Here is an 18,699-nt window from a genome sequence, read left to right as displayed (position 1 = left end):
ATAAACTGGATAAAGATGTCTGACAAATGCCATAAATGTAATTCAATTCAATTCAATTCAACTTCATTTGTATAGCGCTTTTTACAATGGACATTGTCACAAAGCAGCTTTACAGAACATAAACACAGAACAAAAGATAAACATAAGGAGTAATATAAAGAATTAATACAATAAAAATTCAAGATATATATAGTTCACAGTGTGTATGTATGTATGTATGTGTGTATATGTATTTGTCCCCAATGAGCAAGTCTGAGGAGGCTCAGGCAGCAGTGGCAAGGAAAAACTCCCTTAGATTGGCAAAGGAAGAAACCTTGAGAGGAACCAGACTCAAGGGGAACCCATCCTCATATGGGTGACACTAGATGGTGTGGTTACAAATATACAAGTATCACAGAGTCCAACTGGAGCCGGTAGATCTGTAGATGTCTCAGGATTCTCACAGAGTCAGCCTTGTCTCAGTGGAGGTCCAAAAATTTCATTGCACGGAAGACGATCATAGCATGGGTGTCTCAGCATGGGTAGAAAAAGAGAAGAGAAGAGCAGTGCAGAGGGATTAACATATCTGCTGTTCATAAGAATGTGCAAGTCTAGTGTAATAGTGCACAATATTATGGGATGTATTATGTGTACGCCTGACTAAAGAGATGAGTTTTTAATCTACATTTAAACTGTGAAAGTGTGTCTGAGCCCCGAACACTATCAGGAAGACTATTCCAGAGTTTGGGAGCTAAATAAGAGAACGCTCTTCCGCCTTTAGTAGACTTAGATATTCTGGGAACTACCAGAAGTCCTGAGTTTTGTGATCTCAGAGAGCGTGAAGGATTGTAACGTGTTAGAAGACTAGTTAGATACATGGGAGCTAAACCATTAAGAGCCTTGTACGTACTGTAAGTAGCAGCAGTTTGTAATCAATTCTAAACTTAACAGGTAGCCAGTGTAGAGATGATAAAATTGGGGTTATATGGTCATACTTTCTTGTCCTAGTGAGAACTCTGGCAGCTGCATTTTGGACTAACTGTAGCCTATTTATTAAAGATGCAGGACAACCACCTAGTAATGCATTGCAATAGTCCAGTCTAGAGGTCATGAAAGCGTGAACTAGCTTCTCAGCATCAGATACAGACAGGATGTTTCTCAGCTTGGCAATATTTCTAAGGTGAAAGAAGGCTGTTTTTGTGGTTTGGGCGACATGATTTTCAAAAGACAAGTTGCTGTCTAATATAACACCCAGGTCTTTCACTGTCGAGCTACTAGTAACAGTACATCCCTCTAATTGGAAATTAAGTTGTGAGAGTTTCTGTGTACTGGTTTTTGGGCCTATAATTAGTATTTCTGTCTTATCAGAGTTTAACAACAGAAAATTACAGCTCATCCAGTCTTTTATCTCTCTAAGGCATTGAGTTAATTTGGACAATTTAGTTATTTCATCTGGTTTTGATGAGATGTATAACTGTGTGTCGTCAGCATAACAATGGAAACGAATCCCATGTCTTCTAATAATGTTCCCTAATGGAAACATGTATATCGAGAAAAGCAGGGGTCCTAGAACTGATCCTTGAGGGACCCCATGGTTAACTGGTAGTAAACTGGAGGGTTCACCATCTAGTTCTACAAAATGGTATCGATCAGACAGATAGGATCTAAACCAACTTAAAACCTGTCCATGAATACCTGTGTAATTTTGTAAGCGATCTAGGAGAATGTTGTGATCTATAGTGTCGAATGCAGCACTAAGGTCAAGTAGAACTAATAGTGACATACAGTCTTTGTCCGAAGCTAAGAACAAGTCATTTGTAACTTTAACAAGAGCAGTTTCTGTGCTATGATGGGGCCTGAAACCTGACTGAAACTCTTCGAGGATATTGTTCTCCTGTAAGAAGGAGCTCAGTTGAACAGACACAACCTTTTCTAGTATTTTAGACATAAACGGAAGGTGTGAAATAGGTCTGTAATTTGAAAGTTCATTAGGATCTAAATTAGGTTTCTTAATGAGTGGCCTAATAACTGCCAACTTGAAGGATTTAGGGACGTAACCTAAAGATAACGAGGAGTTAATGATATTAAGGAGAGGCTCACCGGCTTTATATAACACTTCTTTCAGTAGTTTAGTTGGAATGGGGTCTAGTGAACAAGTTGTTGATTTAGCTGTAGTAATAAGTTTAACTAACTCTTCCTGACCTGTACTTGTAAAGCAATGTAGTTGTGTGTTTAGAACCTTAGGTGAGACCGGGACGCTAATTGCTCTTATATGTTGAGCGTCACCTATTTTATTCCTGATACTTCCGATTTTATCAGTGAAGAATCTCATAAAATCGTCACTACTGAACTGTGATGAAACAGTGTGTTCAGATTTTTGGTTTTTTGTTAATCTAGCCACTGTGCTAAATAAAAACCTGGGATTGTTCTGGTTATTTTCTATGAGTTTGCTCAGGTGTTCGACCCTGGCAGCTTTTAGAGCCTGTCTATAGCTGGACATACTTTCCTTATACGCAATTCTAAAAACCTCCAATTTAGTTTTTCTCCACTTTCGCTCGAGGTTACGGGTCTCTCTCTTGAGGGTGTGGGTATGACTATTATACCACGGTGCAAGCGTTTTATCTCTAACCTTCTGTAATCTGATTGGGGCAACAGTGTCTAATGTGCTAGTGAATATAGCGCCTATGCTGTTAGTAATTTCATCTAGATCGTCTGTGTTTAAGGGTGCAGTAAGAAGTCCAGACAGATCAGGCAGGTTATTTGTGAATCTGTCTTTAGTGGTCGGAATAATAGTTCTACCGAGTCGATAACGTGGTGAGACACAGTTAGCCTGTTCTACAGGTAGTGTGTACATTATGAGATAATTGTCTGTGATATCATCACTTTGAGGAATGATATCTATATCAGTGACATCTATTCTGTGTGATATTATTAAATCTAGTGTATGATTACGATGGTGAGTTGCTCTAGTGACGTTTTGTTTAAGCCCAAGTGAGTTTAGTAAGTCCATGAATGTGAGTCCTAGCGCATCATTTGTGTCGTCAACATGAATGTTAAAATCTCCTACAATTAATGCTTTATCAAAGTTAACCAATATGTCAGAAAGAAAATCTGTGAATTCTCTAAGAAAATCGGTGTAGGGCCCTGGTGGTCTATACACGGTCGCTAGCGCAAGAGACATCAGGGATTTTTCCGTGTGCGTGTGCGATAGTGTAATATTAAGGACAAGCACTTCAAAAGACTTAAATCTATGCTGTGTTCTCTGGGTAACCGTAAGGCAATCACTAAAGATAGTGGCGACACCACCTCCACGACCAGTCTGACGAGGCTCGTGCTTATAGATATAACCTGATGGTGTAGACTCATTTAGACCGATGTAGTCATTTGGTTTAATCCAGGTTTCGGTGAGGCAGAATACAGTAAGGCTATTGTCTGAGATTATTTCATTTACGATAAGTGCTTTGGGTGTAAGTGATCTAATGTTCAGAAGCCCAAATTTTAGGAACTGTTTTTGTTTGTTTCTTTGGCATTTTTCTAGTCTAATTACAGTAAGATTATTTCAAGAACGTCTTACATAATTACTTTTTAATCTCACTGCTCGGGGAACAGACACAGTTTCTATGGGGAGAGGTATGTGTGCATTTGTATCGATGTGTTGAGGTGAAGGATGGCTATTGAAATTTAAATTTAAGGCGTAGTTTACCAGTCAGAAGGTGTGCAGCGCCCTGGAGATGTGGTCCGAGAGGATCTCCGCTCCAACTCTGCTGGGGTGCAGGCCGTCAGCGCGGAACAGCCTAGGACGCTCCCAGAAAACATTCCAATTATCAATAAGGAGTAGATTCTGAGCCTGACACCATGACTGAAGCCATTCATTAAAAGCAAAAAGTCTACTGAAGCTTTCAATTCCTCGCTGGTACGTTGGAAGTGGCCCGGACAGGATGATCCTCGCCGTGGGCGCTGTGCTGCGAACCGTCTCCACCAGGGTCTTGAAGTCTCTCTTCAGGATCTCCGACTGCCTCAGGCTGGTGTCGTTCGAGCCGACGTGAAGAACCACAGCTCCGGTGTTTCTGCTCACGACCCTAGGTACCTGTGCAGCGACATCAAGAACACGGGCACCAGGTAAGCAGTGAGTGCGAGCCTTACCTTTAGCCACAGTAGCACGGACGTGGCGGACGATGGAGTCTCCGATGATCACAGTGTCGCGGTCCGTCTCACGAAGGGGGGCGAAGCGGTTCCGGGTGGGGATCTCGAAGACCGGCGGTGGTGGAGGGGGAGAGGTCCTCGACCGGGGGCTGGCACGTGTCCTCCGCTGCTGCACCCAGGATCCGCGGTGCCCCGGCGCCGGAGTGAACTGCCCCTGGCCAGGCCACTTCCTGGGTGCGTTGGGCCTGGACAAAGAAACACACGGAGTAGAGGTGGAGGGAGTAGTAATTAAATGCCGGGAGTTTACCTGAGACCGGGGGGCTTCCAGCGCTGCTTTCCGCTCCCGCAGCTCGGCCTGCTTCACCTGTAGGTCGCGGATCTGCTTCTCCACAGCCTCCAGCTCCAGTTCCACCGAGTGCAGCTCGAACGTGTCCTCACCTGCACTCAAAGGCAGAGACGTAACCGACATGGTGTTATATAGCAAGTACAACAGAGATAATTAAAGTTCAACAGAGATAATTGGTGTGAAAAAGGTGTACTAGCGGAACTCGGCTAACAGCTAGTTATGCTAGCCGGCTAGAGGCGGATGCTGGGAAAACAAATAAATAGGATGTAGCAATATCGAAATGTATATCGCACGATTATTCTAGGTTTTAAGAAGTATTGCTGATGTGTTCGTCCTGTGTAAAAAATAGGGAGTCAGAGTGTAGTGTGTACTAGCTAGCGATGCTAACCAGCTAACCAGCTAGCAGCGGGCACTGGGAAAACAAATAAATAAAGGTATCGAAGGGTAAGGAGTTAGAGTTTAGCTCAAGATAAATCGCAATTGAGTAAAGATACTCAGCCAAGCAAACAAATGAATGCGAGAGCTCCAAATCCGCTGCTGCTGAAAACGCCGCTGCTGCTGAAAATGCTAGCTGCTGCTGAAAATGTAAATATAAAAATCTTACAAAACTACTCCTTATTAATACAGTCCATATGAATGGCCATAACACAGACATTAAAAACATTACAAGAAGAAAAATAATGATAATGAAAAAGAAATACCAGTAAAAATAAAAACAATACAATATTCAGTTCAACAAAACATAGATCTGTCAGCTTTGATACAATTATTATATTTCACTGGCGAGTTTGTAGGGTGTCTTACCCATCAGGCAGTTGACCTTGTCACACAATTAAATCTAAAAAATTACCTGCATGTTGTTTAAACATTTAGGTGCCTTTTGTGCTCGAAAGATTAATTCAACAAAAAACCTAACTGCATACCAACCACCCGATACTGTCACGCCTACCTGCAGCACAAGTCTTAGCATATCCACTTACACCAGTCAGCCCAGCACACCCAGTTCACCAGAACCTGTCTGCCCAAACAGACCCATCCCCTCATCTAACCTGACAGCTTGTTCTACACATTTTTTGTAAACAAACACACACATACCGCTCCAGCTTGATAACGAACAAATGAGCTGGAATTAGTCTGTTAGTTCCTTAGAAGCCATAAAAATATTTCCTGAACAAAGTTACGAAACGTTTCGTGGTGTTCCCAGAACAGCTTTTGTGATCGTTGGCCTTGCATGTGACTTTGCAGAGTCCTCGTCTTTCTTTTGTCCTTGTTTTTACCTTTGGCTTGTCAAGGTGTTAGTTTTCCTGTGGTTTATTTCCCTGTCTATGGTTCAGGTTATTTTGATTTTATTTTGAAAAACATATCACCATATTACAAACACAGCCTTCTTCCACCTTAGAAATATTGCCAAGCTGAGAAACATCCTGTCTGTATCTGATGCTGAGAAGCTAGTTCATGCTTTCATGACCTCTAGACTGGACTATTGTAATGCATTACTAGGTGGTTGTCCTGCATCTTTAATAAATAGGCTACAGTTAGTCCAAAATGCTTTCGCTGACAGGAACAGTCTTCCTGATAGTGTTCGGGGCTCAGACACACTTTCCTAGTTTACATGTAGATTAAAAACTCATCTCTTTAGTCAGGCATACACATAATACATCCCATAATATTGTGCACTAATAAATCAGACTTGCTAATATTATGAACAGCAGCTACGTTAATCCCTCTCCACTGCTTCTCTCTTTCTACACATCCCGAGGCATCCAGACATTGTACCATTTCCGATCGTCTTCTGAGCCATGAACATTTTGGACCTACACTGAGATGAGGCCAACTCTGTGAGAATCCTGAGACATCTAGAGATCTACCAGCTCCAGTTAGTCTTTGCGATACTAAAGAGGAGATGTGAACTCCATGTGATCTTTTACATCAATACAACATTTATCAGACTGTATATTTATAATCACACCCTCCAGTGTCACCCATATGAGGATGAGGTTCTTCTTTGAGTCTGGATCCTCTCAAGGTTTCTTCCCTTAATTCTAGGGAGTTTTTCCTCCCCACAGTCACCTGAGTCACCTCAGACTTGCTCATTGGGGATAAATACATACACATTTAAATAAAAGTATAATATAATCTAGAATTTTGTATTATATTAATCTTTATATTATTCTTTATAATAACCTTAATAACACACACACTCTTACACACACACAAACGCACACACACACGAGTAATGTAGTTGACGTGAGGAACACCAGGGTACTGTGAATGAGCACCTTGGGCATTACATGATGGCTTTAGGACTACAATCACCACAAACAGATTTTGCAGTCTCTATCAGTGAAAAGCAAAAATAGACTTCGTGTCACGCCCACCACGGACAATTCTGATACATTTAAATATATCTAATATTTATCTTGAATGTTTGTATTATATTAATCTTTATATTAAACTTTTGTTTTATGTTTATGTTCTCTAAAGCTGATTTGAGACAATGTCAACTGTTAAAAGCGTCATACAGAAAAATTTGATTTGAATTGAATTCCGCCACAGACCACCAGAGGGCAGCCTTACCAAGTGCATGAACTTCTATTGTTTGCTTAATTTCTTTCTTTTGATTATTAAACGCCTCCTTTGTATTTTCCAATTTGTCACTTTATATAAGTTCTGTGTTTCCTTTCTTTGCTTTATGGAGCTTTATGTTCATGCAGAGATAAATTATACATTTCTAAATTAATAAATTAAATCCTAATATATTTCTGTTAAGCTACTTTGAGACAATGTCTGCTGATAAAAGTGTTATACAAATAAAACTGAACTGAATTTAGCTGAATTAATGTCGTAACAAAGCAGCCAGTGACATAAGAAACATTGTTCATGTATGTGAGTGACAGATGACGTGTATAATATAGTTTACTGAATATTTAAAAGCAGACTTGTGTATTTATGGAACTGTTTTAGCTCCAAAGCCATGGACAATGAATATACAGTATCTGACAGAAGTGATTACACTTCTCACATTTTTGTAAATATTTTATTATATCTTTTCATGTGACAACACTGAGGAAATTACACTTTACTACAATGTAAAGTAGTGAGTGTTCAGCTGGTATAATATTGTAAATTTGCTGTCCCCTCAAAATGACTCAACACACAGCCATTAATATCTAAACTGCAGCACGGTGGCCAAGACCATGCAGCGGTTTAACAGGACAGGTTCCACACAGAACAGGCCTCGCCATGGTCCACCAAAGAAGTTGTGCAGATGGTCAGCGTCATATCCAGAGGTTGTGTTTGGGAAATAGATGTATGAATGCTGCCAGATGTTGAAGGGGTGGGGTGTCACCCTGTCAGTGCTCTGACCATACACTGCACACTGCATCAATGGTCTGCATGGCTGTCGTCCCAGAAGGAAGCCTCTTCTAAAGATGATGCACAAGAAAGCCTGCAAACAGTTTGCTGAAGACAAGCTAAGGACATGGATTACTGGAACCTTACTAAAGATATTTATTGAATTATATTTAGTGCAGATTTTTTACTAATAAATACATAAACAAACAAACAAACAAACAAATAAATAAATAAGCAAGCAAACAGAATCACAACATAAGGTAACAGCAGAGGGTGCTGTATGGCAACATTTCTCAATATGAGACAAACACAGTATCGCAGACATGCATGCAGACACACACACACACACACACACAAACACTTGCACTATTACTTTAGCAACATTCATTCATTCATTCATTCAGGGCACACACACACTCTCATTCACTCACGCAATCACACACTAGGGACAATTTTCCAGAGATGCCAATCAACCTACCATGCATGTCTTTGGACCGGGGGAGGAAACCGGAGTACCCGGAGGAAACCCCCAAGGCACGGGGAGAACATGCAAACTCCACACACACAAGGTGGAGGCGGGAATCAAACCCCGACCCTGGAGGTGTGAGGCGAACGTGCTAACCACTAAACCACCGTGCCCCCCTACTTTAGCAACAGTGTAATGTAAAAGTGTAAGCAAATGTGACTATAATAGACGGACAAACAATATAAAAAATCTGACCTGCTGTCTGTACCCTAACCCTAACCTCTAACCCACCACACCCCCACCACCCCTTTTTGTGATAGGTTTGTCTATTTGTTTAATTTGGCAGTAAACTGTTTAACTATCAACATTCCTCAACATTTCTACATACAGGTAAATGTTGCCATAACGACAGTGTGAGATTTATTTTTGTGTGTTTATTTAGTCTATGGAGGTAATTGTGTTATTAGGATTTGGTGTGCTGACGTATGAGTCGTTGTACGTGCAGGTAAAGTATGTGCAGGAAATTGTGTAATAAGTTGTGAACGCTAACTAATAAAAGTAGGAAAAGTTCCATATTTTAATGAATGCCTGCATTATTCTGATGGACCCATTCGCAGGAGACTGGAGGTTCATCTGAGAGTGTATAGTCCCTCTTACAATAGCTTAACAAGTGTTACAACAAAGTATTATTAGTGGAGAACTTTATTAATCCCCAAGGGGAAATCAGAAAAGTAGACAAAATGAATGAAATTACAGAAAGCGTTTATTCTGGCAAAGTGCAAACAAACAAATCCAAATTGTAAGGCAATTATTTTTTTGTCAGAATCTTCTAGTGGATTTTTCTGGGTTTTTCTGGATTTTTCTGGATTTTTCATTTGGGTTGGTACAGTGATAGAGGACCAATTTAACATCAACACTAACACTGAAAAAATAATAAAAACATCCATTTATAAGAGTTTAGTCTTTATAATTGTAAACCTGAAGAAGGAGGTGAAGTAAACGACTTTTTATCATTTTAGAAATTTATCACTTAAGAAACTACTGAGTACTAAATAATACACATAAGTAAGAAATCTTTATTTTTGTTAAATGCAAAGCTAATAGAAAAAGATATACGTTATATTGTGTATTAGAGAATAGTTTGAAGTGCAGAATAAATTTGTCACTTTGCTGTTAAGACAGAGCATTAATACATACACATATATTAACACACACAAGAATATTACATGTGTGTATTATATTTGTAATATAAATGTAATTAGAAAAAAGCAAATTAATTAAAAGTGACAAAAATGAATGATATGATGCTAATATGATATTTATGAACACATGTGAGAAGAAGTTGAATATGAACACTGTGCTAATTACAGTGTAAGGCACTTGTTTTATACTTTAGGAGCTTTATTGGATATAATATTAAAGTTTTTGTTTATTCAGGCGTAGGCTGATTCATCTTCTTCTGTGAATCCACTTTTAACAGCTGCTTGAATGCTCTTTATCTCTTCTGGAGCAGCAGCAGCGAGAATGGCTGATGACTCTTTATCAATCTTATTCTGTCTTGCAAGACACTTCTCTTCAAACTCCTTCTTGTTCTTTTGGATGGCTTTCTGAGATGGCTTTCTGAGCCCCATCACAGGCGTTCCGTAACTGATCAACCTCAAACTGAAACTCTGGCTTTTCCTTGTCCATGACCATCAGTTTTCCCAGAGTGCTGACACGATCCATGATATGTTTGGTGGACACCTCAGTGTAGGTTGTAGAGATCATGTTGACAAGGTTGGTGATATTAGTGGCTTGAAAGGCTTGATTGTAGAGCAGATCTTTGGAGAAGAGCTTTGCGTTGTAGGAAAGCTTCTGTGTCTTCTCAGATGTGGATACAAAATTTTTAAGGACTGATTTTTACAGACTGATTTTCACAATGTTGGACACCATCTGAAAGAAGTGCACCATATTCTCCCACTGCTCCTTCACTCTCCCCATGGCATCCATACCTTTAACTAACATTTCTATAGTTTTGTTAAAGTCTATCTCTTTGAACTCACACCTCCTCATGGTGATCAGGATGTCAGTCAGCTCCTTTTGGTTCTTTTCCATGTTCTCTACACTCTTCTCATAACTCTCTCTGGTCTTGTCCAGTTGAGCGCGGCTCTGCTCTATCCGGAACCTGGCATTATCTGATGCCCTTTGTGAAGCTTTCACCTTCCCAGGTTTACTTTCTTCTTTATACTGTACATCATTGGTAGTTTTGGAGTCAGAGCAGGAGAATTTGTGACAGATTTACTTTTGCTGTCAAAACTGCGAGCTGATTCATTCAGGTTTCTGATCAATTTAATCAACTCATTTGTCTTGGCTTCTTCACATTCCCCTTCTGGTGCATACTTTGCTAGTTCTTCACAGATCTTTGTGGTAGAGCGGCCTTACGGGTTCGCCTTCCACCCAAATGATGGCAATACTCGCTGTGATGTTAAAGTGGTGTTTATTGTATTTACAATGTGCTCGAGTGCAAAGTCCAAAATATTTACAACTCCCCAGAAAGTGGAAAAATAAAGAAAAACCAAAGAACATCTGAGAAAATAAAGAAAACTATGTACAAGCATACAGCACCTACAATTGTGCATTTACTTGACTAGCTTCCAATTCCAAAACTCCACTTCACACTCCTACCACTCCCACACCGAACTTCTTCTTCTTCTTCTTTTGAGTTTTATGGCGGTTGGCAACTCAGCTTAAAGGTGCATTACCGCCACCTACTAGACTGGAGTGTGGGCAGTAGAATGACATCAAAGGACAAAAAGAGAAGAGAAAGAAAAATAAATAAATTTAAAAAAAAAAAAAAAAAAAAAAAAGATTCTTTCACTTAACCCAGTATTTTTCAAAAACAAAATCACTAATTTGTGTATTCCCATAGACGCTTTACCTAATAAACGTTCAAGCGTCATGCTTTGTCCATCCATGCGTGCCTTTAACTCTGCCCTATCTTCTTCATACTTTTTACAGTCTAACAGTATATGCTTTACTGTCTCTAGTACTTTACATTCAGTGCATAGTCCAGTGGGATGTCTTCCTATTCTGTACAGTGTTGCATTTAAACCAGTGTGACCCAGTCTAAGCCGTGAGATTAGCATCTCGTCCCTTGGGCTTCTGCCCTTCCTCATGCTTGTGGCTACCTGGTTTTGTATATTGTATAAGTGACGTCCTGTATCCGCTGTGTTCCAATATTCCTGCCATACTTTAAGTGAGTGTTGCTTTATGATAGTTTTGACCTCTGCCCTACTTATTGGTATGTGCACACCAACTGTTTCCTGCTTTGTAGAGTTTTTTGCTAGTATATCCACAATTTCATTTCCTTCCACCCCTACATGGGCAGGGACCCAAAGGAAGGAGACCCCTATTCTTTTATTGTGAAGTATGAGAAGCAAGCGGAGTACTTGATGAATGAGGTCTTGTCTAAATGATGCTCTCCCTGACTGAATGCTTGATAATGCTGATAGACAGTCTGAGGCTATAATGACATCTGTGTCCGGATTATTGACCTCCACCCACCCTAATGACAGTAAAATTGCTGCTAACTCCACAGTGTAGACTGACAGGTAATCTGTTGTCCTCTTCTTGACTGCTACTTCATACCTGGGAATAAAAAATGCTGCACCAGTTCGGCCTGTTTCTGGCTGTTTTGACCCATCTGTAAATATGAATAGTTCCTCTTGGTATTTCTTAACATAGTTTTGAACTATTAACCACTCTGGCATTCTTTTTGCATTTTCTTTTATTATTTGTTGTAGGTTTATATTTACAGCTGGTTGTATAAATTTCCAGGGTGGTATCGCTGACATGGTCACAGTGGGTCCAATTCGCAGCTGACTGAGACCTGCATTTTGAGCCTTAGCATTCCCAACCCACCCAAAACTGCAAAGATTTCTTGTACTATGCTCTGCGCAGTCTTGCAAGACAGTTTTTGTTGGGTGCATCATATTATGTCCTTGCAGATTAGTCCAATATGCCAACATAATCTTGACCCTCCTAATACTTAGCGGCATCTCTCCTGCCTCCACCTGTAATGCAGTTACTGGCGACGTTTTAAATGCCCTAGTACAAATCCGGAGAGCCTGTGCCTGCTCCACATCAAGCTTTCTAAGGTTGGAATCTGATGCCGACATATACGCTAAACAACCATAGTCTGTGGCAGTTCTCATGAGAGCCTGATAAATGCTTATTAGCGATGCTCTACTCGCTCCCCAGTCTTGCCCTGACAGACATCTCAACAAGTTGTTAATCTTTTTGCATTTATTTCTGACGGTATTAATATGTTGACACCAAGTCAGCCTCTCATCAAAAACAACTCCTAGAAATCTCACCATTTTAACTTGTTCTAAATCTTGTCCATACAATTTCAGTGGCACTACCTTATGGCGCTTAGAGAAGCATACAGTATAACTTGAGTTTTTTGAATTGATAGCTTAAACCCCCATTTATAAGTCCATTGTTCAACTTTCCCTATTGCATTTTGCATTTTCTTTCTTAAGTATTCCACATTTCGCCCCCTAACCCAGAGTGCTCCATCGTCTGCATAAAGTGACTTACCTACATTTCCGCTTACTTGATCAAAAATGTCATTTATCATGATATTGAATAGTATGGGGCTGCAGACACTACCTTGTGGGGTACCATTTTCCACAATATGCCTTGAATATAACTTGAATACTCTGTACCAACCTTAACCTCTATAGTTCTTCTGTCCATGAAGTCTAGTATCCAACCAAATAATTTTCCATTTATTCCTAATTTGCTAAGTTTGATAAGTAGTCCATCCTTCCACAACATACCATATGCTTTTTCGACATCAAAGAACACAGCAATTACACTTTCCTTATTAGTTTGTGCTTTCCTAACTTCTGCTTCCAAGCACAAAACAGAGTCCATTGTCCCCCTTCCCTTACGAAAACCAGACTGATACGCTGAAAAGAGACCCTTGTTTTCCATATGGTAACTTAACCTGTCTGTTACCATCCTTTCCATGACCTTTCCTAATTGTGATGTTAATGCTATAGGTCTATAGCTTGACGGGTCTACAGCATTCTTACCAGGTTTGAGTATTGGGACTGTCACTGCCTGTTTCCAGCCATGCGGGATTTTACCTGTATTCCATATCATGTTAATTAGCCTTAATATTACCTCCAATGCCACATCCTTCATATGCCCTAACATGGTGTAACATATAGCATCTTTCCCTGGTGTTGTTTGCCTTGCATTCAAGATAGCCCTTTTTAATTCGAACATAGTTAACGGCAAGTCCATATCTCCTCCTGACACAGTACTACCCTCCTTAATTCCAGGGTTTTCCAACAGTGTCTGAGTCCTATTCTGCTTATCTATAGTGGATAAATTTCCAGAGCTGTGGATTTTCACGAAGGTTTCTACCAAAAGCTCTGCTTTTTCTGCATTACTAACGGCATTCTTATTATCACTACATAACACTGGCATGTCCACCTTTCTATGTAATCCACTCATGCTTCTGATTGTTCCCCATATATCTGACAACTGTGTTTCACTCCCAATTTTATTGCAATACCGTCTCTAATACATGCACTTGACTGACCTAATCGTTCTCCTAACTATTGCGTGTGCCCTTTTGTAGCCAACTAGAGTTTCTAGCGTGTGATGAGCTTTAAGCTGTTTAAATGCTTTGTTTCTTTTTTTAACTGCTACTCTACAGCTCTCATCCCACCACGGCACGCTTTTTCCTTGCTTATTTCCTGTGCTTTTCGGAATTGTTTCTTCCGCTGCTTGTATAATGGCCGCGACTACGACACTATTCATTACCTCCACATCTGTTATATCTCTACTCAATAGTTCCACACACTTAGACATACTAGTTTCTTGAAATGTCTGCCAGTCAGCTTTATCTAAATTCCACCTTGGTATTTTCGCTACCCCATCCTGGTGTACCGCTATGCCAATTCTAGTCATTATCGGATAGTGATCACTACCCACTGTTGATCTACTCAGTACTTCCCATGCACTAATTCCTGCAATTCCAATTGACACCAGTGTTAGATCAATGGCACTTTCTGTATTACCTGAACTATTATACCGCGTGCCCTTTCCATCATTAATACACACCAGCTCCTTATCCTCTATAAATTTCTCTATTGCTAATCCATTTATATCTGTGTTTTTACTTCCCCATAGTGTACTATGCGCATTAAAATCCCCACACACCACAATTTTGCCCTGCACTGACCCACAAACTGATTCCAATATATCAGCACTTAATCTATTGCAAGGGTTGTAAAAATTGACTATTTTTATGCTATCTTCCCCTGACCATACTTCAATTACAACAGATTCCTGTTCTTTCCCTGTACTAATAAGTTTATATCTTACCCCACTTTTAACGAAAGTTGCTACACCTCCACCTTTTCCTAGTACTCTATCTCTCCTAATCAAATTATATCCATACAATACAAAGTCTAACTGTGGCTTTAACCATGTTTCTTGCACACATATTACAAGAGGTCTATCTGCTAGTTCTGAGACAAAACTCTTGAATTCCTGTCCATTTGCTATAAGGCTTCTAGAGTTCCATTGCAATATAGCTAATATCATAAAGAGCCACCAGCCCAAATTTGCACTTCCTGCCACTATCATTTCTTCAACTACTTCACAGCTAAGCCCTTTAATTCCTAGATATTTTTCCGCTGATTTAACTATTATTTTGATCTTCTCTGTCTTTCTGTCTGTTTGTGCCGAGCAGTTTATCACCTCAACCGTAAACAACACGAATTCACTTTTTCCCATAACTAACATATCTTTCTTTTCCTCTATTTTTTCACATTTCTCACAAGACTTAGTGTTATTTACTTTGAGTTCTGGTTTATTGATTTCTTTTTCCTTAGACACTTTCTTTACAGCTTCTGCATACTGTATGTTATTCCTTGCAGCGATCTCACCCGCTGCACCTCCATTGCTCTCTTGCTAGCTTCACATCCACGGTAGGCTGCACTGTGCTCCCCTCCACAATTACAGCATTTCAATTTAACTCCTTCCCCACATTTCCCATACTCATGTTCGCCTGAACATCTACCACATCTTTGTTTACCCTTACAGACCGCTGCTACATGGCCATATTTTTGGCACTTAAAACATCTCAGAGGGGGAGGGATGTATGTTCTGACCTCGTAGCTCATGTAACCTATGAATAACTTACTTGGAAGTCTTGCTTTATCAAACTTAATCATAACAGACAGGCTATCGCATTTCTCCCCGTTTCTGGTTGTTTTAAGGCGTTTTACCTCCAGCACCTTTGCCCCTGCTACATTGTCTTTAATTTCATCTTCATTGATATTTACCGGTATTCCTGTGATAACTCCTCGAATCAACGACTTATTTCCGGTCAAAACACATTTTATTCTTCTGCCATCTATTGTACTCAGTTCTATGGCTTTCTTTTGTTGTTTTTCATTCCTACAGAAGATCAGCAGTGCTCCACTTCTTAATACCTTTGCATTTTTGACCTCGCCTAGCAATTTGTATATCAACTTCGTCAAATGAATCGGATTCCACTCACCAAATGACGACCCCTCCTGAGACAGTGTCACAATCACTTTATACTCTTCATCTTGTGGTTTACTTACTGTTGCCATACCTTGTTCACGATCCGTTTCATCTATACTATATGTCGCCTTCTCCTTTTTTTTCCGTTTTCTCAATCGCATTACACTCCAAACACTTCTATCTCTCCCGCCTTCTTCTTCAAATCCCATCTCGCTTCCGGTCTCCTCACTTCCTTCCGCCATCTCCTACCCAGTCACAGTCTAGCTGTTGCCAACCACCTACCTTTCGTCCCCACCCCGAACTGAAGTGGGAGACTGGTTTTTAAAGGGTAAACCCCTCCCCCTGGAGTCAACCATTTCTCCCAGAGGGGTTGGAATTTTTTACCCAGCCATATAAAGGAGTTATAACATTATATATAAATAATAAACATAATAACAATAGTAATAATAATAACAGTAATAATGAGAACAATAGCAATAATAATAATAATAGTAATCGTAATAATAGTAATAACCAAAAATGTTCCATCAAAATAAACTCGCCGACTTCCGGTTTTACTGCGCATGTGTGGCGCAGCGCTGGCGCTTTAAAGCCAGCCGCTATCCAGAGCTCCGGTTGGCTGCTGTCCAAACCCACCCGAAAGACCGACACAACAAACAGGCGAGTTTCCAAAACTTAACCCCAGAAAAGGAAACCTATACATAGATATTTAAAGACAAATAAAGAATTACAAAGTCCTTGTGTGTGTCTGTGTCTGTGTCTGTGTGTGTCTGTGTGTGTCTGTGTGTGTCTGTGTGTGTCTGTGTGCGTTGTCTTTAATCAACTGTCTGTCTATCTCTCACAGAACAACCTCCAAGACCCCAACCAGTCTGGCTTTAAAGCAGCTCATTCCACAGAGACAGCCCTTTTAGATGTCTCTGAGAAACTACATGCTGCTAGATCAGCCAATCTCTCATCCGTCCTTATCCTCCTTGACCTTTCAGCAGCGTTTGATACGGTCAACCATAAGACTCTCTTAGCCACCCTCAGGAGTCTTGGGATTTGCGGATCAGCTTGGGAATGGTTCGCTTCCTACCTGGAAGGACGCTCATATCAGGTAACATGGAGGGGAGTGACATCTGCTCTACGCAGACTCTCCACTGGCGTCCCACAAGGCTCAATACTTGGTCCTCTTCTTTTCTCCCTGTATACTCACTCTCTTGGTGAAGTTATTTCCTCACATGGGTTCTCTTACCACTGCTATGCTGATGATACACAACTTATCTTCTCTTTCCCACCCACAGATGCCACAGCTTCTGACCGGATCTCTGCATGTCTGGCAGAAATTTCATCATGGATGACTGCTCATCAGTTAAAGCTTAATCCTAGCAAAACTGAGCTGCTCTTCATCCCAGGTGATTCATCCCCAGGTCATGATCTTGCTATATCCTTGCACAACGATCTGATCTCCCCTTCAGCCACAGCTCGCAACCTTGGGGTAACCATGGACAATCAACTGTCCTTTTCCTCTCATGTTGCTAATGTGACTCGCTCATGTTGGTTTCTTCTCTACAACATTAGAAGGATTCGGCCATTTCTGTCCACACAGGCTGCTCAGGTACTTGTTCAGTCTCTTGTCATTTCTAGGCTGGATTACTGCAATGCACTGCTGGCAGGTCTACCTATGAACGCAATCCGTCCTCTGCAAATGATCCAAAATGCAGCTGCCCGGCTTGTTTTCAACCTGCCAAAGTTCTCGCATACCACCCCGCTGCTGCGATCCCTCCACTGGCTTCCGGTAGCTGCACGCATCAGATTCAAAACACTGATCCTGGCCTACAAAGCCAAAAATGGACCAGCTCCCTCTTACCTCAAAGCCCTCATCACTCCTCGCACTGCACCCCGCACCCTCCGATCTACCAGCACTGCTCGACTGGTTCCACCATCTCTCAGGGTAAGAGGCAAGTTTACTACAAGACTCTTCTCTGTACTGGCACCAAGGTGGTGGAATGAACTTCCCCTAGAGGTCCGGACAGCTGAGTCACTGGATATTTTCAAGCGGCGGTTGAAGACCTACTTATTCAGGAAACACTTCAACTAGCACTTCTTTCCTTATCTTTCGCATTTAAAAAAAAAAAAAAAAAAAAAATCCACCTTTGACACTTTTTCATTGCAACTTCATTAGCTTTCATTGAACAAATGTTTTAAGCTCATGGTATCTTAAGTATGTAACTTAGTGAGCCAGCATTAATGTATTCAATGTTAGAGATTTAAGCACTTATGTACGTCGCTCTGGATAAGGGCGTCTGCCAAACGCTGTAAATGTAAATGTAAATGTAAATGTGTGCGCGCGCTTGCTTATTGTCCGGAATGAAAGAATGAAGTGAGTGTGTGTGCGGCATGTATGCGAGCGAGCGGCGTGCTAACTGGCGTGTGTGTGCACCCACAGCACTGTAGCGAGAAACGGAGGAGAAGTGAACGTGTAGTGAGGAGAAACTTCTTGAGGAGAAATATGCTGTGAAGCTCTCCCGCGGAGTGAGGAAGAGGTGGACAGTTGAAGTGTCCAATGGAGTTATGAGATTTGCGCTCAAGCTATTTTCAAGACTTTAGATTGGTTAATAACTTGTAAAAATAACAGACCCACGTGGGGACTGACCAATAGCATCGATATGTGAAAAAATATGAAATTGACCAAATTTGGACATACAAGGTTTCCGCCTGACATATATATATATATATACATAGAAAGCCATGTAAATGATAGGAATATCCAGAATGTTTTTCTTTATTAAAAAGTGAATTGCAATTCTCTAGAAAATTGTCTTGGTCTTTATTTAACTATGAATATGCACTAAGAAATGTGATATGTAACAAATGA

General features: G+C 40.6%; 1 protein-coding gene across 1 annotated transcript in view; it reads right to left on the bottom strand.

Annotated features, from left to right (window-relative positions):
• Nucleotides 1-18: 18 nt before the first annotated feature.
• LOC132842121 (uncharacterized) overlaps nucleotides 19-18,699 on the bottom strand; it is a 28,623-nt gene continuing 9,942 nt past the window's right edge. Inside the window, exon 3 of the mRNA XM_060864791.1 lies at nucleotides 19-4,560. Within this exon, the coding sequence (XP_060720774.1) occupies nucleotides 3,686-4,560 (875 nt within the window). The 3' untranslated portion in view covers nucleotides 19-3,685. The remainder of the gene's footprint in view (nucleotides 4,561-18,699) is intronic.

Source organism: Tachysurus vachellii, chromosome 3 (assembly GCF_030014155.1).
Source record: "Tachysurus vachellii isolate PV-2020 chromosome 3, HZAU_Pvac_v1, whole genome shotgun sequence".
NCBI lineage: Eukaryota > Metazoa > Chordata > Actinopteri > Siluriformes > Bagridae > Tachysurus > Tachysurus vachellii.
The sequence above is the reverse complement of the archived record's forward strand: the minus strand, read 5'-3'. Positions and strand labels throughout refer to the sequence as shown.